This window comes from Vicia villosa, linkage group LG3, assembly GCF_029867415.1.
Source record: "Vicia villosa cultivar HV-30 ecotype Madison, WI linkage group LG3, Vvil1.0, whole genome shotgun sequence".
Taxonomy (NCBI): Eukaryota; Viridiplantae; Streptophyta; class Magnoliopsida; order Fabales; family Fabaceae; genus Vicia; species Vicia villosa.
Genome location: NC_081182.1, coordinates 9,409,117 through 9,434,227, shown reverse-complemented (window position 1 = coordinate 9,434,227; position 25,111 = coordinate 9,409,117). Strand labels below are relative to the sequence as shown.

Here is a 25,111-nt window from a genome sequence, read left to right as displayed (position 1 = left end):
TTTCAACTATGCAAACATCATCGATTGTCAACCTTGTGCCATTCCATGCGTTAGATATAATCAATAGAAACCACTTATACATATGTACATTAGAATATGGTTGTTAATGATAATATTAGAAATTTAGTGAAGCAACTGACATAATGTAGTATTTTACAAATATCAAACAACAATACCTTGAGCTCCATTGATTCTTGCATTATGCAAAAGTACAACAACATTATCAACATCCTTACGACTGTTGTAGTAGTTGTAGAGCTGGGATGCAAGCTCATCCCAAAGAGTACATTAGCAAAAGACTTACTGTAGTAAAATATTTGATCAAGCATATATTAAGGTCAATATGTAAACACAAATGCTTGTTAATTAAGTACAAAAGCTAATAATAGAATAATAGGTGGATACCTCATATCAAATATAGTGAATACTATCTTGTTTTTGTTGTTTTGAGCATTAATTTGGGTTTGGGTTTGATTGATTTTAGTAACCCCTCCAAAAATATCTAACAAAAAATAAAACTATAATTGCCTTGTAAGGAATAAATACCAAAAACAATAATTTTATATGAATAACTTACCAACTAACACATTAGGTTCAAGTGATTTACAGGTATGTCGGACAAATCTGTAATCTTTACAGAAGGTGAACCACAAAATACTAACTTGTAACTATGACTAGTTGATTTAAAAGAGAAATCGTTATTGGGAACCTTGAAATTATGCTTGATGTAGGTATTTCCAACAAAAGAGCTTACTTGTGTTTCGAAATCAAATGAGGTGGTACAGTTACTTGGATCACGTCACACTATAAAATCAAATATGTTAAAGACACATTAGAGAAGAACACAGTTTAAAGGCAATAATCAACTAAATATAAGAATAATTCACCATGAAATATCATCATACATTTGCATCAATCAAAATCATTTCCAAATGCTCTTTGTTAGAGACACTTTGTGACATACCACAATTCTCTACACCTCACAGCTATCTTCCACAAATATTTGGAGTCGTATATATCCCTAACATACTCAATTGGTCGTGCCATTTGCTTTGTATGTAAAGCTGAAACAACAACAGAGATTCAAAAACGTTATACATATTTCAATTTCAGCTTATATTTGTTAGAACAAGATTTGTTCTGATCAATTATCTTAGTTTTGATGATAACAATAATATGAATTTTGCTTAAGATTGTATGGTACTCTAATCCAATGCAATTTTCCTTTCAGGAAATATATAAAGAGTACGCATAATTCAGCGCTCAGAAGCTTTGTCTCAAAGGGTTCAGCATGCAACATCAGAACATGGTCTGGCAAGACATCAGAAGATGGTCGAAGCAGAATCAGAACATGGGTCTATGGAAGCATCAGAAGAACAAGAGAACAGAAGCACTGAAGTTCTGATGGTATCACGCTCAGAAGCACTTCAAGGTCAGAAGTTCAGAAGATGCTATGCACCAAGCTGTTTGACTCTGATGATATTCAAACGTTGTATTCACAAACATCAGATCAGAAGGAAGTACAAGTGGCAGGCTACGCTGACTGACAAAAGGAACGTTAAAAGCTATTAAAGGCTACGTCAGTAGACACAGCGTGAACAAGGCTCGAGGTAGTTGACAAAAGCGTATAACATTAAATGCGATGCTGTACGGAACACGCAAAGCATTAAATGCATTCAACGGTCATCTTCTCCAACGCCTATAAATATGAAGTTCTGATGAGAAGCAAGGTTAACGATCCTGAACAATACAATTCAAATTAACTTGCTGAAACTCTGTTCATATCAAAACTCAGAATCTTCATCTTCATCAAAGCTCACTACATTGCTGTTGTAATATATTAGTGAGATTAAGCTTAAACGATTAAGAGAAATATCACAGTTGTGATTATCGCTTTTAAGAAGCATTTGTAATACTCTTAGAATTGATTACATTAAGTTGTAAGGAACTAGAGTGATCGTGTTGATCAGAATACTCTAGGAAAGTCTTAGGAGTGAACTAAGCAGTTGTAACTAGAGTGATCGTGTGGATCAGTATACTCTAGAAAAGTCTTAGAGGGTATCTAAGCAGTTGTTCCTGGAGTGATCAGTGTGTGATCAGAAGACTCTGGAAGACTTAGTTGCTGACTAAGTGGAAAACCATTGTAATCCGTGCGATTAGTGGATTAAATCCTCAGTTGAGGTAAATCATCTCTGCGGGGGTGGACTGGAGTAGTTTAGTTAACAACGAACCAGGATAAAAATAACTGTGCAATTTATTTTTATCTGTCAAGTTTTTAAACCTACACTTATTCAAACCCCCCCCCCCCTTTCTAAGTGTTTTTCTATCCTTCAATTGCCATCAGAGCGTCGGTTCTAAGGTGCAAGCACTTAACCGTGTTTAGAAAAGATTCAGGAAGAGAAAAACGCTTCGGTAAAAGATGGTTGATGAAAGTGAAAAGTCTACACCTACACCTGCATCTACATCTGGCTCTGCTGAGCAATACAACGGTAACAATGGTTATACTAGACCGCCGGTATTTGATGGTGAAAACTTTGAATACTGGAAAGATAAACTGGAAAGTTACTTTCTTGGTCTAGATGGTGATCTATGGGATCTTCTAATGGATGGTTACAAACATCCAGTAAATGCCAGTGGCGTAAAGCTGTCAAGGCAAGAAATGAATGATGATCAGAAGAAGCTTTTCAGGAATCATCATAAATGCAGAACTGTTTTGCTGAATGCTATCTCTCATGCTGAGTATGAGAAGATATCTAACAGGGAAACGGCCTATGACATATATGAGTCCTTGAAAATGACTCATGAAGGAAATGCTCAAGTCAAGGAGACTAAAGCTCTAGCTTTAATCCAGAAGTATGAAGCCTTCAAGATGGAGGATGATGAAGACATTGAAAAGATGTTTTCAAGATTTCAAACTCTTACTGCTGGATTGAGAGTTATTGACAAGGGATACACCAAGGCTGATCACGTAAAGAAGATCATCAGAAGCTTACCCAGAAGATGGGGTCCTATGGTGACTGCATTCAAGATTGCAAAGAATCTGAATGAAGTTTCTCTGGAAGAGCTTATCAGTGCCTTGAGAAGTCATGAAATAGAGCTGGATGCAAATGAGCCTCAAAAGAAAGGTAAGTCTATTGCATTAAAATCAAATATCAAGAAATGCACTAACGCTTTTCAGGCTAGAGAAGAAGATCCTGAAGAATCAGAATCTGAAGAAGAAGATGAACTGTCCCTGATTTCCAGAAGGCTAAATCAACTCTGGAAGACCAAGCAAAGGAAGTTCAGAGGCTTCAGAAGTTCAAAGAAATTTGAACGTGGAGAATCTTCTGATGACAGAAGATTTGACAAGAAGAAGGTCATGTGCTATGAATGCAATGAGCCTGGACACTACAAGAACGAATGTCCAAATCTTCAGAAGGAAAGTCCCAAGAAAAAGCTTCATAAGAAGAAAGGTCTTATGGCAACCTGGGATGAGTCAGAAGATGATTCAGAAGATGAGCAGGCTAACTGTGCGCTGATGGCGACAGAAGATGACGGATCAGAATCTACATCAGAATCAGATTCTGAAGAGGTATTTTCTGAACTTACTAAAGATGAGTTAGTTTCCAGTCTAATTGAACTTCTGGAACTCAAGTCTCAGATTAGTCTCAAATACAAAAAGCTGAAAAAGCTATTTGAATTTGAAACAAAGAAGCTTGAGTTGGAGAATTCTGAATTAAAAGAAAAACTTTTAAAATTATCCAATAATGTTGGATCTCCTTCTGATTCAGAACAATCCACTCCTAGTCTAAACCATATTCTGAAAGAATATGATTTAAGTTTCAGGAAGTTCTTATCTAGAAGTATTAGCAGAAGTCAGCTAGCTTCTATGATATATGCTGTGTCTGGAAACAAAAGAGTTGGCATTGGTTTTGAGGGTGAAACCCCATACAAACTTGAACCTGTTGATGAAATGAAATTCACATACAAGCCATTGTATGATCAGTTCAAGTATGGCCACTCCCATGATATTAGGCACACTTCACATGCTCAAAGTTTTCACATAACACACACCAAAAAGCATGTGACACAACCTAGGAAATATCATGAAACTCACATTAAGAATTATCATGCTGTTCCTCCTATTGCTTACAATGTTAAACCTAAGTTCAATCAGAACTTGAGGAGAACTAACAAGAAAGGACCCAAGAAAATGTGGGTACCAAAGAAAAAGACTATTTCTTTTGCAGATTCTCTTGGTGACAAAGAAGATAAAAGTCAACATGACATGTCTCCTGGACTCAAGTTGATCTCAACGCTTGAAGGGAAGAAAGATTGTCTTCCAAGTTCTGGTTCTTAAATCTGTTGTAGAAACTATGTTCGTAGGAAATCAGAAAAGAAGTTTATTAGTCTTGGAACCATCTGTTTTGTTTATCTCTAAAGCTTTGATGTTTCTTTCTTGATTATTCTGAATGATCTAAATGCTACAGAATAGACAACATTGAAACATTGATTGTGGACGAATCAATAAATATCTGGTTTTGATGATAAACTTGTTTCTAATGAAACAAAGAAGCTTAAGAATCTCTGCAGATACAATTTTGTCTTATCAGAAGCTGCAGAACAAAGAAGTAAACCTCCAGAAGTTGTGCATATCAGAAGTAATGGATCAGAAGATCATTCAGATTTATATCAGCACACTTCAGAAGGAGTGTTTCCAGAAGAGAAACTTGATTAGATCAGAAGCAGTGATCAGAATCTAAAGGCGTAAAGTCTATTCTGAAATTTACAGCTGTCATCTATTATCTGATGGTGAACACGTGTCTGTACGGTTAGTACAAAGCGTGCAGTTGAAAAGACGCCGACCTAGGTAACTATTTTAAATCATTTCATTTACCACGTTCTCTCTCCTAATGTCATTTCTCATTAAATGCATAATGATTTCTTTTTTAAATCTTTTAAATAACCCGTTTCATCTTCATTCCCTCTTTTTCTCTCTTTCTCTCTATTTTGTGCATTCACTCTGTTGCATTTCCCTTCAAACCCTAGTTTTCTGATTTGATCTCAAAGCATTATCATCATGAACTCTTCCTCTTTCTCATCTTCCTCAAAAGAAAGACCGACTTCGTCACAAATCCGTCTACGAAGTTATAAAGATGCTCCTTTGAAAACTTGCTTGATACCCACGAAGGACTTGGAGGTTTTATGTGAAACTGCTGTGGACATCAACAACCTTAAAGCTAATGGCTTTCAGTGTGATGCAAGAACCTTTGAGCAAGGACGGTCTAATTATCTTGATAGATTGGTTGGTCCAATTTATCCTGAACTTGTGAAGGATTTTTGGGTACACGCAACGGTTACACCAACTGCCATCATTTCATTTGTGCTAGGGCATGAAGTGGTTATCACTGAGAAGCTCATCAGGAAGCTGTACAATCTTGATGATGAAGAAGGTTGGTCTGGTCTTCAACCCAATACAGTTGACTGGACTCCAGTTGAAAAACAAATCTCTACGGTTTTTGGAATTGATTGTCATAACACAGGCACCTTAAGGCCTTTCTATAAAGTATGGGCTGAGATTATTCTGGGTTCTCTTCACCATAGAAAAAGGATGCTCTTCTCCTTCTACATTAGTCCGACTCACAAGTACACTCTTTTCTGCATTGGCAAAAAGATAGATATCAACATCTCTCATATTCTGTTTGAGAATCTGAAAACATCTATCTTTGAATCAAGAGAAGATGAAAGGGCGAAGTACCCTCATATTCCAAGAACAACCATTCCTTTCGGAAGAATGATTTCAGACATTCTGATTGAAAGCAAAGTTGTGGACTCTATCAGGAATCGCAATGCATCGCATTCTCTTGGAGTAATTCAAGGTCCCATCTTCAATGGTGTTGATTTGTTCAGACTGGAACTCATTAAGAATGTACCCTTCGTATGCACAAGCTTTCCTGACATTCTGTCAAGAAGAATTGCTGTTGAAGGATTCATCTCCTTGTTTCATAAAGAACTTGATCATGTTGTCAAGCTTTACTTGGAAGATTGTGTTAGGAAGCAATCAGACGTTGATCCTGCTTGGATCCGTGGCAGAGTACTCCCATCCAAAGATGATATTCTGAAGAAGGATAAGAAGGAACGACAGGCAAGGCTAAAAAGAAAAGCACAAGAAGATGAGGCTGAGAGAGTCAAGAAGGTGAGGGTCACCTATGATCCTGACAAGGTGGACTCTAAAGAACGAAGAGATAAAAGGATCAGAGATTCCTTTCGCAGAACCAGATCTTCTTCTTCTGTACAAATCTCCAGAAAGGTTTTTACTCCACCTCCTTCTGTCCCTAAACCTTCTCCCAAATCACCTCCTTCTGAACCAAAAGTAAACTTCACCTTACCAAATCCTTCTCCATCATCCTTCTCCTCTCCCATTCTAAACCCCACACCCTTAAGTATTCTTCCCCCAACTCCTTCTGATAAATCTTTCTCACTAATTCCCTTTACAAACATTCCATCCTCATCAATCATTCTCTCAGATATCCCTTCTTCCTCATCCACCGTACCTCCACCTTCTATATCCCATCCCTTACCTACCAGAAAATCCAAACCTTACTGTCTTCTCTACCCTGATTACAAATTCACCTTCAATCCGCCTGAACCTGAACCCTATACCTACCTGGAACTTTTCAGACATGAGGTGATTAGCAGTCTAGACCTTCTGAAGGATGCATTCCTAAATGGTCTGGATGATGTTTCTACAAGAAATCTCTGGAGAAGATTCCGCAAGGATTTTCAAGTAGAAGCTATGGGAGTTCAGAAAAGACTAGTGGCTGCTGCCCCTGGTTACCCTGGTTACCTTCTGGAGGAAGATAATGGTATATACTACCATCCTCTCAGAAATTGTGTTGCTGCTGAGGAGAAACCCTTTGTGGATGAGATGGAACAATTAAGACTCGCTGCTGCATTGGAAGCCAATCCTTGCAGGGAGATTGTGGTTTGGATACCTCAATATCCTGTTCTGCTCGGAGATTTCAAGACTCTTTTTGACTATCTGAGGGAAAACCCGTCTGAGAAAGACCCAAGCTTGGTCATTCCAGAAGTTGTTGACCCACCAGAAGTTGAAGGTCCTTCTGCTCCAAGGAATCTAGCTGCCATTCTTCAGGCACTTGAAAATGGAGACTCGGAAATTCCTGCTGCAGAATATGGAGATGCTTCTATGCAAGAAGCAGATGCTGAAGATCATGTTGCTAAAACTGCTCCTGTTGAGGAAATCCCTGCAAATGATCTATCTATGGAAGCTGCAGATCAACATGCCATTCCTGTGGTTGAAGGCGGTGAAGCTTCTTCTGATGAATCTTCTCGTCTTGCAAGGACTCTAGAAGAAATTCAGAAGAGACAGGATGAGCAAAGCTCACTCAATGATCAGTATAGTGCTTTCATGGTGAGGCAAGAAGGACACAACAATATGGTTCAAGAGATGCTGACCAAGATCTTGTCAAGACTAGGGCCATCTTAGATTGAGTTTGTGTTGTTTCTTTCCTTTCGTTGCATCTGTCTTTGTGCATCTGATCTTTCTTATCTTCATGTACTTCTGTACCTGCTGGTTGAACTTCAATGAAATCATCTTCTTCCTTCGTGTGTTTCGTTTTGTTTGTCTCTGAATCTTTTTTGCTTTTTGATGATATGACAAAAAGGGGGAGAAGATAAATGATAAATGATTTGATTAAATCTATCAGTTGCTGGGTAAAGGCTCCCACACATTTACTAACAAGAACTGCAAGTTCTATATGGTTTAAGTGTTTTGCAGGTATAAAGAAGTGAAGAAAATCTTCAAAGCAAACACAAGAAGCAAAACCATGGAAACTGAAGCAAGCTGAGTGCTATCAAGCTTCAGAAATCAGAAGCAAGAAAGAAGAATGAATCAGAAGCACTGATAATAGAATTCGATCCATATTTGTCTATTTAATTTGACAAAATTCTATTTGCTCTGATATATTAGTTGCTCTGATACATTATTTTAGCCTATATTGCTCTGATACATATAATGTTACGGCTCTGATACATATAATGTGTTCAAACATACATTTTATGTTCTGACTCGTTCATGCTGACTTTTGTCGTTTAGTTTTTGTTCTGTAACATTTCAGGATGTAGAGATGCTCTGATGATGCTCTGGTACATTCAACAATGTTCTGATACAAATCTAGCATGAAGTGATGTTGGTAGAAATTCAAAGCTCTGAAGCTATCCGAGGGAAGCAGAAGTCAGAAGCTGTGAATGTTCAGAAGATCAAAGAAATTCAAGTTCTGAAGCTGTCCTAGATGGAAGCAGGAATCAGAAGCTGTGAGTGTTCTAGGGATCTAAGGAAATTCTAGTTCTGAAGCTGTCCAATGGAAGCAGAAGTCAGAAGCTATGAATTCTCTGAAGACAAGAAGCTTATATGATCGTCTCTACCGAAATAATCAGGGAAGTCTTTTGTTAAAGTTCTTCGAGTATTTATTTCAGGGGGAGATTATTTATCTCAGGGGGAGATTGTTAATCTCAGGGGGAGACATATTCATATGCTTATGCTATAGCTGTGTAATTTGTCTTTTGCCGTCTATTCTTTCTGATCGCAAATTCATATCATTTATATATGTTTTTGTCATCATCAAAAAGGGGGAGATTGTTAGAACAAGATTTGTTCTGATCAATTATCTTAGTTTTGATGATAACAATAATATGAATTTTGCTTAAGATTGTATGGTACTCTAATCCAATGCAATTTTCCTTTCAGGAAATATATAAAGAGTACGCATAATTCAGCGCTCAGAAGCTTTGTCTCAAAGGGTTCAGCATGCAACATCAGAACATGGTCTGGCAAGACATCAGAAGATGGTCGAAGCAGAATCAGAACATGGGTCTATGGAAGCATCAGAAGAACAAGAGAACAGAAGCACTGAAGTTCTGATGGTATCACGCTCAGAAGCACTTCAAGGTCAGAAGTTCAGAAGATGCTATGCACCAAGCTGTTTGACTCTGATGATATTCAAACGTTGTATTCACAAACATCAGATCAGAAGGAAGTACAAGTGGCAGGCTACGCTGACTGACAAAAGGAACGTTAAAAGCTATTAAAGGCTACGTCAGTAGACACAGCGTGAACAAGGCTCGAGGTAGTTGACAAAAGCGTATAACATTAAATGCGATGCTGTACGGAACACGCAAAGCATTAAATGCATTCAACGGTCATCTTCTCCAACGCCTATAAATATGAAGTTCTGATGAGAAGCAAGGTTAACGATCCTGAACAATACAATTCAAATTAACTTGCTGAAACTCTGTTCATATCAAAACTCAGAATCTTCATCTTCATCAAAGCTCACTACATTGCTGTTGTAATATATTAGTGAGATTAAGCTTAAACGATTAAGAGAAATATCACAGTTGTGATTATCGCTTTTAAGAAGCATTTGTAATACTCTTAGAATTGATTACATTAAGTTGTAAGGAACTAGAGTGATCGTGTTGATCAGAATACTCTAGGAAAGTCTTAGGAGTGAACTAAGCAGTTGTAACTAGAGTGATCGTGTGGATCAGTATACTCTAGAAAAGTCTTAGAGGGTATCTAAGCAGTTGTTCCTGGAGTGATCAGTGTGTGATCAGAAGACTCTGGAAGACTTAGTTGCTGACTAAGTGGAAAACCATTGTAATCCGTGCGATTAGTGGATTAAATCCTCAGTTGAGGTAAATCATCTCTGCGGGGGTGGACTGGAGTAGTTTAGTTAACAACGAACCAGAATAAAAATAACTGTGCAATTTATTTTTATCTGTCAAGTTTTTAAACCTACACTTATTCAAACCCCCCCTTTCTAAGTGTTTTTCTATCCTTCAATATTTATACCACCTTTTCCATACATTGAGTCGTTAGTCCATTCAACATTATACAACATTCAAAACAGAATGAACAACAATACAACATTTATGAAACGTGAGCATGCCCTTGAACACCATTCAACCTGTACGATTTTCAACATATATACAACAAAAAATCAATGGTTCCATCAAAAAACAAATACGTAAGACCATTCAAGAACAAAAAAAGAGGTTAATTGATGGAAGAGAGAATTCTTGAATGAGAGAGATGAAATAAGGAATTGGTTAATTGAATGATAATATAGTGCAATGAGATTTAAAGAGAATACTCTAATATTACAAGTTTTAATTTTTAATGTGACATTTCACTACTCAATACATTCAGAAACGGAAAGGTTCACTTAATCAAGACAATATTCATGATTCATTTGAATATTTATTTTAGATTTTGTCCTTTCAATTTCTAAAATGTGTTTTAACGTGTAAAAGAATAAATTAAAAAAACATAATAAAATGACACATCAGCAAAATTAAATGACAGGCTTTTCACAATTACCCTTGTAATTAAAAAAAACTTAAATTAAAAGGGTCTAATTGTGATTTCCAACTTATATTATTTTATTAGATAGATACTACTACCTCATCATATTTATAAGAAAAAGTTTATTTTCTAGATACATTCAATAACTAATGTAATTGGACAATATATAAACTAAATACATTAATTATTCAATAAATTTAAAAAGTAAATTTTTTCTTATAAATAAGATTAGATTATATATTTATTCTTTCTTAAAAAAAATTAATTGGACAGAAAACGAATTATTATCCCTTTTCCGTTATATTGAAAAAACGACTAATCCTATGATATAAGTTTTCCTGCCAAATATACGCGTTGACTGCCGCCATGGATGCGCGTCACGGCCTGCGTAAGCAGTTGTTTCTCGAAACTTATCTGGACTCTGTTACTTCAAATAACCAACTGTTTGTCCCACGGTGATGATTAAAAATTAATCAATTAATCACGTTTACGCTTCCACACTTTCAATTTAAGCGGTTTTGGAATTGCTTCCTACGCAATCTACCGTCTTCATATTCTGAACCATAGAATCGATTCTACGGTAACAAAGCCGGTGGTTCATATTCATCGAAAATGGCGGAAGAAATTAGACAAAACGACGTCGCTTCATCTTCCAAATCTAGAAGCTTCTGGTCTTCACTCCGTTGGATTCCCACTTCTACCGATCACATCATCGCTGCCGAGAAACGCCTTCTCTCCATTATCAAGTAATTTCAATTTCTCACCCCTCTTTTACAGCTTCTAAACCCTAATTATCTTCAATTCTTCGCTATTCATTTTATATTATCAATTTCATACACACTCTCTGATTTGGAGCTTCGGATGGATTGTAGTTTTGTATGCTTTCATCTGAATATGCAATTTTGGATTAAAGTTATGTTTGGTTAAATTTCATTTTGTAATGTTAAATTTGATTAAAATGAGTTTTGCTTCAAGTTAGGGACGGAAAAATGTAATTTATTTGGGTGATAGTTATTAAAAGTACTTTTCCAAACATGTACTAATTTATTTGGCTGTTTTTGATGGTTTGGTAGGACTGGGCATGTTCAAGAGCGTGTTAATATAGGCTCTGGACCTCCTGGATCCAAAGTAAGATGGTTCCGGTCATCAAGCGATGAGCCGCGGTTTATCAACACGGTTACTTTTGATAGTAAACCTGATTCGCCTACGCTTGTTATGGTTCATGGATATGCGGCTTCTCAGGGTTTCTTCTTTCGGAATTTTGATGCTCTCGCTTCTCGTTTCAGAATCATTGCTGTTGATCAACTTGGGTGAGTTGTGTTTATACATCCTAGTACTTTTCTGAGCTGTTATATTATATGCTTTATCTGGTAGTATGATCCATTCTATTGTAAGGGAAGAATGGTGAATTAGATGTATAAGCACACTTTGTTGGAAAATATATTTGATGTTTCAAGGAAACTGAAATGAGTGAGTGAATGCTTTTGAGCTTAGTTAGGTACTTTACTAATACTACGTATGTTGTTTCAGTGCTTTAAGGGGCTATAAATTTTGAGTGGAGAGGCATTATCAAATTGAGGCATGTATATTTAACTTGTAAGCCTTGACGAAACTTGTATTTTTTTTGGCAGTTGGGGTGGATCAAGCAGGCCTGATTTCACATGCAAAAGTACTGAAGGTTAGTTAAAAATTATGCTTACATTGTTACCGGAGAGAATGTGATGCTACAGTTGATTTTGAATTTAGAATTTTACTTTGTTGCTCGACTTTATGTTCACGGTATACCTACTTAAAATTTGTTGTTCATCTTGCAGAAACTGAGGCGTGGTTCATTGATTCTTTTGAGGAGTGGAGAAAAGCCAAAAATCTGAGCAATTTCATACTACTTGGACATTCATTTGGTGGCTATGTTGCTGCCAAATATGCGCTCAAGGTAACTAGTCCGTTGCTGCATTGCTTTAAAATGATAAATACTATCAACTCCATAACTTTCTTCTACTAATCAATATGATGTATATTTTATTCATTTGAATATAGCACCCTGAGCATGTACAACACTTAATTTTGGTGGGACCAGCTGGGTTTACGTCAGAATCAGATGCGAAGACTGATTTTATTGCAAAGTTTCGAGCAACATGGAAGGGAGCAGTTCTGAACCGTCTATGGGAATCTAATTTTACGCCTCAAAAGATTGTCAGGTATATTGTGTCCCATATTTATCATCCTACAATAACTTAGCATAATTTTTATAATCAGACAGTTTAAGATTATTTGTGATGTTTGTGTATAATTCCATTTATAATGAGGCTTAGGTTTGTCAGAAAATATACCATTTTCCATTATTATATTGGTTCTTGTGGCTCATTGGTTATACCTCAGTTTGTTGATGGAATCATTTTGGAAGAACTTTTATCTTATAGAATGAGACCTTGTCTTAATTAATGGTTGGAAACTTGGAGTTGCCTCCACTTGACCAACAGGTCACAAGTGGTAAACCGCCCTGTAAAAGATCCATTGTGGAATCGAGTCTTTGTTGGATTCTGCATACGCAAGAGCTTTATGGTCCCATGAACATGATGTCCTATTTTCTCGTATTATGGTTACAGGCTGAAGAAGCCTGTTGCTTGGGTTGCAAATTATTTTCTATTGTTAGTACTCAAATCAAATATGGGATTGCAGATTGTGTGGAAGTTGCAAATTATTTTCTATTGTTAGTACTCAAATCAAATATGGGATTGTAGATTCTGCGTAAGAGGGGATGGAGTTATTCTTCTACTCCGAGGAAAAAAGTGTTCATTCTCTTTATGCAGCTACTTCTGATATCGGATTTATAAACTAAGTAATAGGTTTAAATAAATGAGGGAAAGCTAGAAAATATGGAATTAAATATTATTCCAAGAAGCATGGAATCACCAATTCCTCCCATTGGGTGAAGGAATTGTCTGTTTCTGTGGAAATTGAAAGGAATCAGCATTACATGTTTTTTGGCCAACAAGCATGAGAATACTCATCCCATAGAATAAAGTATAAAATGGAATCACCATTCTGCATACCAATGTCAGTGGTATTATTTTAGTGATTTTACTAAGTTTTTTTATGCATTTGTGGCAGAGGTTTAGGTCCTTGGGGTCCAAACATGGTTCGCAAATATACAAGTGCTAGGTTTGGGACACATTCGACCGGGCAAAAACTGTTTGAAGAGGAATCCAGTTTGCTAACAGGTATGGCAAGACAGTAAACTGATATATGGTTTAAATGTAACAGTATTCTAATTCTAATTTGTTTTTCTATCTATTAAAGATTATGTTTATCATACATTGGCGGCCAAAGCTAGTGGTGAGCTGTGTTTAAAATATATTTTTGCCTTTGGAGCATTTGCTAGGATGCCCCTTCTTCACAGGTTTGTCAATCATTCTCTTCCCATCTGATTAATTGTTTCGCTAAGAAAATGTATTCCGATTTCCAATGAATGATTTTGTCTTCAAGACTTTAATAATCATAGACATCCCAATATTTTCCAACATCTTGTTAAGATTTGACCTCTATGGTTTCAAAGACGGACACCCCTTTTACCTGATTATTAATAATAATGTTGACATAGGGTGTAATATTTGATCCTACATCACTTTGTTGCAGTGCTCCAGATTGGAAGGTGCCGACCACATTCATATATGGTTATGAAGATTGGATGGATTATGAAGGTGCCCAAAAAGCTCGCGCGCAAATGAAAGTTCCATGTGAAATTATCAGGGTCCCTCAGGTATCTTTTTCACCATTACCCAAAACATGAAAATCTTTTTATTGTTTATTAGAACTAACAGAATTAATAACTTGTGTTGCAGGCCGGACATTTTGTGTTCATTGACAACCCAAGTGGCTTCCATTCAGCTGTGTTTCATGCTTGTCGTAGGTTTCTTAGACCTGATCCGGACAATGAATCTCTTCCTGAAGGGCTATCCTCTGCATAGGATCTAATTTTGCATCAATCCTTTGTATATTATTTATTATTTTTAATGAAATTACATAATTGAGTGAAGCTGTGTCTTGCTCCTTAGTGAAGTGGAATATACTGAAAAAAATATCAGGAATTGTAATTTTCAATAAAATGATTTCTAGGAAAACTTTCAGTAAAGAAACATATTATCTAAAATTATATTGCACATGCGACAAACGTACGTTGTGAAATTTGAGTGTCATTACTAAGATCAAATATTTTTAACCAGAAAAATAGATAGATATATTCTGATATATACGAGAGCCCCCATACGATTAGTACACTAAGATTTTTGCCTGACACCCAAACCGCCATCTCTCGATTAGTAATATTTTAACATAATACTTTGTATTTAAAAAAAGAGAAAATGGTATATGCATAGATAGTGTAAAATTATTTTTTGTCATTTTTTTTTTTTTGTAAAAACATTGATTTCTACGGTATTTTTTGAAGTTTTGGTTGGATACTTATATGCATTTATATCGACAATTAAGTATTTCATATCTTCTTTAGCAAAATAAAACTTTTAGACAATTAAGTATTTCATATCATTTTTAGCAAAATAAAACATATATTTTTATCGGTATTTTTGAAATGTCTAGTAAAATCTCATATTTCCCATGCACTTTTACAATATTTTTGAAAAATATGGTAATTTAAATACTTTTTGATATATATTTTTAAAATGTTTGGTAAAAATGCATACATTCATAATGACAATTTTAAAATTGTCGGTAAAAATGTATGTAGGTAGCCGTATTTTTTTAAAAAAATAAGAAAATGGGTGATGCACTGACCGTGTAAAAATATGTAAAATATTTTTACACTGTCAACCAATCACCACCATGCATTTAATTAAACAATTTTTTTATTTAAAAACTAAATTAATGACATGGCAAATTGATGACTTCCTATTGGATGACAGTGTAAAACTATTTTACACTGTCACTGCACTACCTTTTAACTCAAAAAAAAAAATCGATAAATACATGTTAATTTCTGAATTTTAAAAAAAATTGGTGGTTCATATAATTTTGTTTTGTTTTTTGTTATAGGGAGGACCAGAGGAAGAGACACAAGATAGTTCTTAGATTGACTGATCGGGCAAAGAGAGCAGTTGCAAAAAGCTTTGGTGAAGACGTCGAAGATTAAGAAGAGCACTTGCATCTTAGGACGGGTAGAGTAGCCCCCAAATGTTCTCACAATAGAAGGATCGAGCAATCTCGATTACCCCACACTTTGCAGTGTAAATGTGGTAGAGCTGAACGAAATAGAGATCTTGATGCTGAGATAGATGTTGTCGTTGCTAATGATGTAGAGGTTCCTCCTCAAGATGATATCGAAGTTCCCCTTTGGGTGATATTGAGCCTTAAATTGATATTAAGGTCCCTCCCTAGGCTGATACAGAGGTTCCTGCTGTAGCTGATATGGAGGTTGAGGCTCAAGCTGATACGGAGCCGTTTGTACACACGTAGAGACCCTACCTCGCTCACTAGGTATCTGATCATGTAGCATTTAAATTATGACAAAAAGATGTATAAATATTTAATTTTAAATTGTTTTTATGTATTGCTAATTAATTGAAAGTAACTGATGGTTTATACTTTAATTGTTACAAGACTTCACTCTATTGGAGGTGTCCGCCCATATGGTGAAGTTGAATAAATTTTCTAATGTGCAGATGTCGAATGAGGTCAGGAGAATTGTTGCTGATGTTAACATGCTTCTGTTGGTTGACTATGCTCGACACTCAGCTATTGTCTGCTTTTGTTGAGCGATGGAATACAGAGACATCCTCCTTTCATGTTCTATGTAGTGAAATGAAGATTACTCTGGATGTTGTCTCCAGCTTCTTCCATCTCCCCATTGCAGGTAACTTCTTCACTGCGCCTTTCCATGATGGAGGACCTTCAGATGACGTGTCATTGCCTCCACTTGGTATAACTGACCATCAACTGTTGGAGAAGATAGCACTTCTTTAGATAACCTCATGGATTTGGCAAACTCATACAATTGAATGTGAAATTATAGGTCAGTGTTGCTGGAATTACTAAGTCGATGGTCAACACTATTTTGGAGCTTAGACTTTATGGTATCTTACCATGTGATTTCTCTAACTTTGAAGCATTTCAGAAAAATTGAGGACTCACAAAGAAAATGTTAGTATGGTTGATTGATTATGATGATATATCATTTTTTTATACGCTTTACATGAGTGATAAGTCGACAAAATTGGTGATATTTGTAACTATGGAAGATGTATAAATACATATATTAATACCACAATAATTCAATATCATTTAACTCTTGTTGGATGTATGTAGTCTTCATTAAGTGTCATTTTGAGATCATTTGTTTAGTGGCCGACCAAATATAAGAAATGTGTTGTCAACCTTAGAGTCGTTTTCAGAGATATTTTCTATTAAACTATTATCACACAATTAATTTTGTCTAAGTGGGAGAATGTTAGAAATATTTTTGTGGGCTATAATCAATTGTAAGTTTTGATTTTATAAAACTGGTTTTTGTTGTAAATGTGATTCACTCGAAGATGTTTAAGCCTAATAATAATAATAATAAGTAATGAACATTAATTCTGATTTATGTTGAACGAAATGTATACTCACTTCTAGGATTCATGATGAGTGATATTATGATTGTTATCTTATAAATAGATAAATTAAGTCCTCTTTACCGTCACACCAAAATTCCGCTTGATTAGAACTTGTCCATTGAGAACTTTAAATATTGAAGAAACACACGATCGAGTAAAAGAAGATTTAGTCTAATACTTTGATCATTCTAAAGAATTGATTATCATGATTTCAACAAATAACTGTTGAGCTTAATGGAGATACACTGACAGTGTAAAATGACTTTACACTGTCGTCCAATAATAAATCAGCAATCTACCATGTCATCTAAATAATTTTAAAATTTAAAGGTGATTTGGCATAATACACGATATTTATTGATTGACAGTGTAAAATAATTTTGCAGATAGTGTATTTTCAATTTTTCTCATAAGTGTTATAATATCAATTTTATTTTACATTGTTTATTAAAAAAATTCATTATTTTTGTTTTAAAGTAATATTAACTCAAATATTTGAAAAATAAAAAATAACAATAAGAAAGAAAATAGTTGTTGCTTTACTTTCTACATAACCTCAACAAACAATAAATGAGTTGACCTTATCTAAATTAAAAAAGTTAAATAAAATAAATTATATTTAAAAAAAGTTAAATGAAATAAATTACTTCCTTTATTGATTTTTTTTACCAACTTACTACACTCTTGACAATAAAACACAAAAATGCCACACTTTAGAATTTTTTTTCTAGAATGCTACTACTCTGACCTTATTTATAAGCAAAGATTCCTTTTTTTGGTTCACTGAATAATGAATGTATTTGGTCTACTATGCAGACCAAATACATTCTTACTCAATGAATCTAAAAAGAGAATATTTGCTTATAAATAAGGCCAGAGGGAATACTTTTTTTGAACATGCTCGCCGAGCGCCTTTATATAAACAGTGTTTGCTAAAGAATTCGCAATTTAACCATCAAACCAAGTGGATAAAGCATGTGAAACCAAATGAATTATGGTTCGAATCTCTTTGACAGAAGGTTCTCTTTGAAACCCATACCCGCGGGTACCCACCCGAACCCGCCCCGAAGTTGATGGGGAAAATCCGCTTTGACTGGGTTCGGGTTTGGGTTTTCCCCAATTACAAAATATGGGGTTGCGCCCCGTTTATTTCATTCTATATATTATTATATTTTTTTGATAATTTATAATAGTAAATACATAGCCAAAATTTTGATATTTTGATTTAAATTTATTATTAAAAACATTTGAAATGTATATATGATTTTTTTTTGAAATTGTTTCATTTTATTATTTATAAAGTAATTTAGTTTTGGAAAAAATAAATATTTCTATTAAAAAATTGATTTTACTAAATGGATGATGGCGGGGCGGGGATACCCGAACCCGTTTGGGTCGGGTTTGGGTTTTAATTCTCCATCCCCGTTTGAGTTTGGAGTGGGGAACGGGGATTGTTTTGGGATTCGGGTTTGGGTTTGGGGGAGGTAATAACCGTCCCCGACCTGCCCCGTTGCCATCCCTAGATAGAAGGTTTTATTATATAAAAATGATTTTATTTTATGAAATCTCTTGATTACTCCTTGTAGAATCGTTGTTGCTTGTTACCAACTATCATCATTGTAAGTTTAGTGTGGCATTTTCTCACGAAAAAAAATTAAATAACCAATTATTAAAAAAAATACAAAAAAAAACCAAGTTTTCAGTTTATTTACCAAAGTGTCTAGGTTTGGGATACCGTAAAGGTGTATGCGCTAAATGAAATGACGCATTAGTGTACTAGTAGCCAAACCATTTGGCGCACTTTAGGCAATTAGGGCAAAAATGATTTAAGCCAAATCATTTGGCGCATTAGGCTAGCATGCAACATATAGGCGCCATTTGGTATGGCTCCTATGTGTTGGGGTATTTTTTAAAAAAAAAATATCCGTTTTGTGTTTTTTCGCGCACAGTTTTTGATTCCGATCTTTTAATTTCGTAAAAACATCCGTAAACCGATTTCGTATGGTTCTTATTAACCCTAAATAATGTTTGCGTTGTCAATTTCGGTTTTTTAATAAAGCACACTTTATTGATGAAAGACTAAAGAAAGGTTACAAAAGGTGGTAAACGAAATTGATACATTGTCGTAAAAATAAATTACAAAGTAGATTAAACTTGCGACTAGGTCGAACCACGACTGGGACATTTATTTTTATTGTGCCCCACCTGACGACGATGCTACATTTTCTTTCCAATTTGTCGTGGACGTCCATTTCGGTTCTAATTCGCGTACTATTGGGGCGACCCTTTTTCTTTTGCCGAATTGAGTCATTATGCCAAACTACCTCCCCATCATACTAAGGCCAGTAATCCTCCTTGGCTACCACTGGAAACGCAACATTGTAAACTCGGAGCAATGTCTGAGCCTTGAAAATTGGAGACAGTAGTGATATTACGGTGCGGTGCGTAAATGCACATGCCGCAATGACATGTGAGCAAGGCATACGGAAAGCTTGAAACTTTCCACAGTCGCACCAATGGTCGTCTAGCAGAACCCGATATTGTTGTCTAGGCAAACCCTCATTGTTGACCTTCAAAGACGGATTACAGCTTATGAGAGGCAAGATCTCTTGACAGATAAGATCGCCACTGAGCTTCGTATGATCATGGGAAGTATTAGGGTTGACACATGTGTGTTGTTGCGTAATCGACCCTATGATCCATGCATTACTTCTTTTCCTATAAGAAGCCAACAGTCTGAAGCCACACTCTGGATTTTTACAAATGATTATATACCGTTCCAGGTTTGAACGATCTACATCAAAATCAACGTTGTGCGCCATGTGCCATTTTTTAACTGTTCTAAGACATGCCTCCTTAGAAGGAAACTTGTCTCCTTTCATTAACTCATCGTCACTTTGGATGTACGGGTGAAGAAGATATCGGATGAAGGTTCGTCGCCTTGTAAGTTCAAGTTACTCATATGTGCTAGAGGTTCGTACACATGAGTTGGAGGCACCAACATGTATTGTTCGTCTTCGGATTCCTCGTTGACCATGTAGTCAACTTCAGTTTCCAATTCTTCTTCTTCCTCGTATATGACATCAACCTCTTCTTGCTCGTCGACGGGTGGGTCAATAACTTACGACTGAACAATATGAGGTTCTTGTGTATCAACCTGTATAGTAACATACAGCTCGATGGTTTCGAAGCCAGAATATTCGTGGTTAGCAAACATATTTTGGAGGTCTTCGTCATTTGCAATCCCCATCTCATAAAACTTGACAGTGTTGTTGTTATTGAAAGAAGCATACTGGTAGACAATGTTTGCAATAGGACCCATTGCAATCTTAGCCCGAAGTCACTGATGGAAGTATGTAAAATTGGATCTTTTGCTTAACAAAAATGGCACAATTTTTGTGTTTCTCATCAGAAAACCGACTGTTTCAGAATATGTAAGTCTCACCGTTTAGATGGGCATTTACCAAGTATTGGGGAGATGAAGCCATTGTTTCGGGATAGTGTTTGGTTTTGGGTGTTGTAATATCAAGTAGTATTAAGCAATATTGTTTGTGTGTGTTGTAATGTTTAGAAATATTGGCTGTTTTAAATAGGATAAGATAATGCTCTATAGCGCACTGTTTATCAACATGCTTACAACCTTGCACACTTTTTAGCACATTCAAAATCAGTCAATAGATTCCAACATGACGAGACTAGACAGACGCACGCTGATCTATGTCTGTTCTAATGATTCCAATATGATGTGACTATACAGACGCACACTGATCTATGTCTGTCTCAAGATTCCAAATTGATTGTAAAAGACAAACGCACAATGATCAATGTCTATTAGCTTACTTAATGTTTGCAACAACCACAACAAACACAACAACCACATCAACTTTAATTAAATGATCCAATGTCTGATTACACCATAATAACGTTTGCAATATTTTTTTATAAACATGGCCTTATGCGCCATTTGGTATGGATGAATAAAAAAATATACCTAATGCGCCATTTCATTTGGCGCAAATGTATGTTCAATTAGGGCAAGCCAAATGAAATGGCGCATACACCTATTTGTCCTTCTATTACGCCATTTCATTTGGCGCATACACCTTTACGGTAACCCAAACCTAGACACTTTGGTAAATAAAGTGAAAACTTGATTTTTTTTTTATATTTTTTTTTAAAACTTAGTTATTTAAATTTTTTTCTTTTCTCACAGTCGTCCAATGTTCAGAAAGATTTGTCAATAGCATTTAATTTGGTAGAGTTCTAAAATGAAAAAGTATTTTATTTGTCAACTTGCCTCTGCTTCGCAGATGTATCTCCGAAGTATTTTTTTCTAAATTTTTCCAGACTTCGGAAATGCATCTCCGAAATCTCCAAAAAATCGGTGTTTTTCGGAGATGCATTTCCAAAATGGATGAAATTTCAAAAAATACGTTGTTTTTAACAGTTAGGTATTATTTCGGAAGTACATTTCCGAAATAATGTGTTCATATACCATTTTCCCTCCTTTACTATTTCATCATTTTTCTCCAAAACAAACTCAAACCCTCTCCAAAACTTCCATCAATATCAATCCATTTTTTGTCTCAAAATCAAGTTTCAAACCGTTGATCATGTTAAAGGGAGCATAGAAAGCTACAATTTGAGGTAAACATCTCTCATTTCATCCCCTATTTCACTACATTGTTGCTGATTTTTGTGATGAAAACTGCGATGGTTCGGAAGTTCATTTCCAAAATAAGTTACCTAACAAATTAAGGAAATGCACTTCCAAAATAATGCATGGCAGTAAAAAAAAAAAATTTTGGTCATTTTTTCTAATTTTTGCATATGTTAGGTATGATGCATCCGGACAACATTGTCGCCAATGACGTAGTAGTTCCGGAAGATGTCAACGTTAATAACGATCCGGTTAACGATGTTAAATCCATGATCGATGCGGTGGATGTACGACAACAATTTACAAATGATCGGAGCTTCGCTTGTCGTGAACAATTGCTTGATTGGGTTCGTAGTGAAGCTAGTAAACTTGGATTTGACATTGTTATTTTAAGGTCCGACAATGGAAATAGTAGACGAAAAGCTTTTGTCGTTTTGAATTGCGAGAGGGGTGGGATGTAACACCCTTCTAAACCCCGCGGAAAATTAACATTAAAATCAGAGTAAAAACATGAAGAAGGGTATTACAACGCCAACAAAATAAACAAATATTCATGTCATGCCATAAAGGAACGATAAACCAAAAATTATTCAGGTAGCATGTTAACACAGCGGAATATTCTTAACAACTGAATAATCAAACATCTGGAGTCGAAGACTCATAATTCAACCATAAACCATAAACAAAACAGAAGTCTATCAGCTAATTCTAAAATAACGTTCCCGGTGTTACACGACCAGAGCATGACACAGACCCAACTGACTCTAACGAACTACTTGACGAGCTAATCCTCACCAAGTACACAAGCTACTCCTCAATCTGAAAAATAACAACAGTAAGGGTGAGTTTCATTCGCATTAACAAATGTTATAGGTAAATAAACAATACAACTTCATCCATACATTATTCACCCAAATCAATTATATTCAGATAATATAGCAACATTCGTCAATTACAGGCATTCATACCAAAATACACACAAATTATAACATTGGACAAGTTCCATTCATGTTACAAGTATACACAACAACCTAATGCAATGCAACTAAATGCATGTGGTACCAAACATGGGATAACCCATCTCACCGATCCACCACCATAAAGATTCGGCTACTTCTCTCACCAATTCCACACAATGGGAGTTAGCTACCGCTGTCCCCCACTATAAGGGATACAGCCCACAATATGATTATGAAATGCATGCATCACATACCGCATGCTAATCATCAACACCAAACAACTGGCAATCATAATCATCAACCGATGCAATAACAATATAAACCACCACAACCAATTAAATCAAGTGTTTAAATTAAATTCGAGTCACAACTCAAACACTATTTTATTGCATAAATCGCTTAATTAGCTTCACTGTGCTCGAAACGGCACATCAAACAGACTAACAGTTAAAAAGTTATGCATCGTTAAACTTTAACAAAAATCCCAAACAGCAACAGCACGCGGCGCCAAGCTTGGTTCGCGGCGCGAACTGAGCGTTCCAAAAATCCTTGGCTCTCTGCCAAGCTGTTCGCGGCGCAAACACCTGTACGCGGCGCGAAATGAGAGAAAAATTACGCCTTCGCGGCGCCAACACAGGTACGCGGCGCGACCTGTGCGTATCACAACATCCTGGCCTTCTGCCCACCTGTTCGCGGCACCAACCCTGTGCACGCGGCGCGAACCGGCGATTTCAGAAACCCCAACCTGCAGAAACAGCATTCTATACCTCCCAATTGCTCTCAAATCATACCACTACGAATTTCAGAAAAATAAACCACACATACAACATCAATTGCACGTTTACACATACTTCTAATCATGTTTAACATCATTATTCAACACCAATCATCATTCACAACCTAAATTGAACCCAAGTTCTATAAACCCCAAAACCCCAATCCCGACATACAATCCAATTCGGAATCCTAACATACAAACTCTATTGAATCATTCATACAACCCATAATAGAGGTTAATGAGAAGAATCCCCCCTTACCTTAGCCAAATTCTTGAATTGGTTCCTCTTCCTCTTTGGTTCTCCTTCACGTTCTTCAGTTCCTCTTCTCACAACTTCTGGTTTTCACGTTCTAATTTTTCCCCTTCTCTTCTTGTTTTTCCATTATTTTATGAAAAACATAAAATTAGAAATGGGCTCTTACACAATTACACCCCCACTTTACTAATTCCACTGCATGGCCCAATAACTTAACATTTCATTATTTTTCCACATAATTCAACAAAATGTTAATTCCCCATAATTAATTTAAAACTTGATTAAATTAATTAAATAAGAATTTTCGGGATGTTACAACTCTCCCCCACTAAAGAGTTTTCGTCCTCGAAAACATACCTCAAGCAAATAGTTCCGGATAGGAATCTTTCATCTGGCTTTCTAACTCCCATGTGACGTTTCCATCAGCTGGTCCTCCCCAAGCTACTCTGACTAAAGCTATTTCCTTGCCCCACAATTGCTTCAGTCTTCTATCTTCAATCCTCACAGGTAACGTTTCAATCGTTAAGTTGTCTTTAACCTGCACATCATCCACTTGGATCACGTGGGACGGATCCGAAATGTATTTCCTCAATTGAGACACATGAAATACATCATGCAAGTTGGCAAGCATTGGCGGTAACGCAATACGATATGCCACTTCTCCCACTCTTTTCGAAATTTGGAATGGTCCAATAAAACGCGGAGTCAACTTCTTTGACTTTAAAGCTCGACCAATACCCGTCATAGGAGTAACCTTCATAAACACATGATCTCCCTCTTGAAACTCAAGTGTCTTCCTCCTTTTATCATAATAACTCTTTTGACGACTCTGAGAAGCTTTCATCTTCTCTTGAATCATCTTAATCTTCTCCGTAGTCTGTTGTACAATTTCTGGTCCAATCACAGCACTCTCACCAGCTTCGTACCAACACAATGGAGTTCTACATCTCCTACCATACAATGCCTCAAACGGAGCCATACCTATACTCGAATGAAAACTGTTGTTGTAGGTAAATTCAATCAAAGGCAGATAACTATCCCAAGCACCTCCTTTTTCTAACACACAAGCACGTAACAAGTCTTCTAACGACTGAATTGTCCTCTCAGTCTGTCCATCCGTCTGCGGATGATAAGCAGAACTTAGTCTCAGCTTAGTACCCAAATCCTTCTGCAAACCTTCCCAGAACTTCGACGTAAATCTTGGATCTCTGTCTGACACGATACTCGAAGGAATACCATGTAGACTAACTATCTTCTCAATATACAATTGAGCCAGCTTTTCCATCGGATAATCCATTCTTATTGGTATAAAATGTGCAGACTTCGTCAATCTGTCTACCACGACCCAGATAGCTTCACAATTCTTAACAGTTCTCGGCAAACCCGAAACAAAATCCATTGATATGCTATCCCATTTCCACTCAGGAATAAACATCGGTTGCATAAATCCAGATGGCTTCTGATGTTCAACCTTTGACTTCTGA

At 36.1% G+C, this 25,111-nt stretch overlaps 1 protein-coding gene across 1 annotated transcript; it reads left to right on the top strand.

Moving 5' to 3' along the window:
• Positions 1–10,695: 10,695 nt before the first annotated feature.
• LOC131660248 (probable 1-acylglycerol-3-phosphate O-acyltransferase) lies at positions 10,696–14,562 on the top strand. Its single transcript, XM_058929444.1, has 9 exons — positions 10,696–11,112; positions 11,440–11,676; positions 11,998–12,044; positions 12,181–12,299; positions 12,404–12,564; positions 13,478–13,587; positions 13,667–13,766; positions 14,003–14,126; positions 14,209–14,562. The coding sequence occupies exons 1-9, from the start codon at positions 10,979–10,981 to the stop codon at positions 14,332–14,334; spliced, it is 1,158 nt and encodes a 385-aa protein (XP_058785427.1). The 5' UTR covers positions 10,696–10,978; the 3' UTR covers positions 14,335–14,562.
• The last annotated feature ends 10,549 nt before the right edge of the window (positions 14,563–25,111 follow it).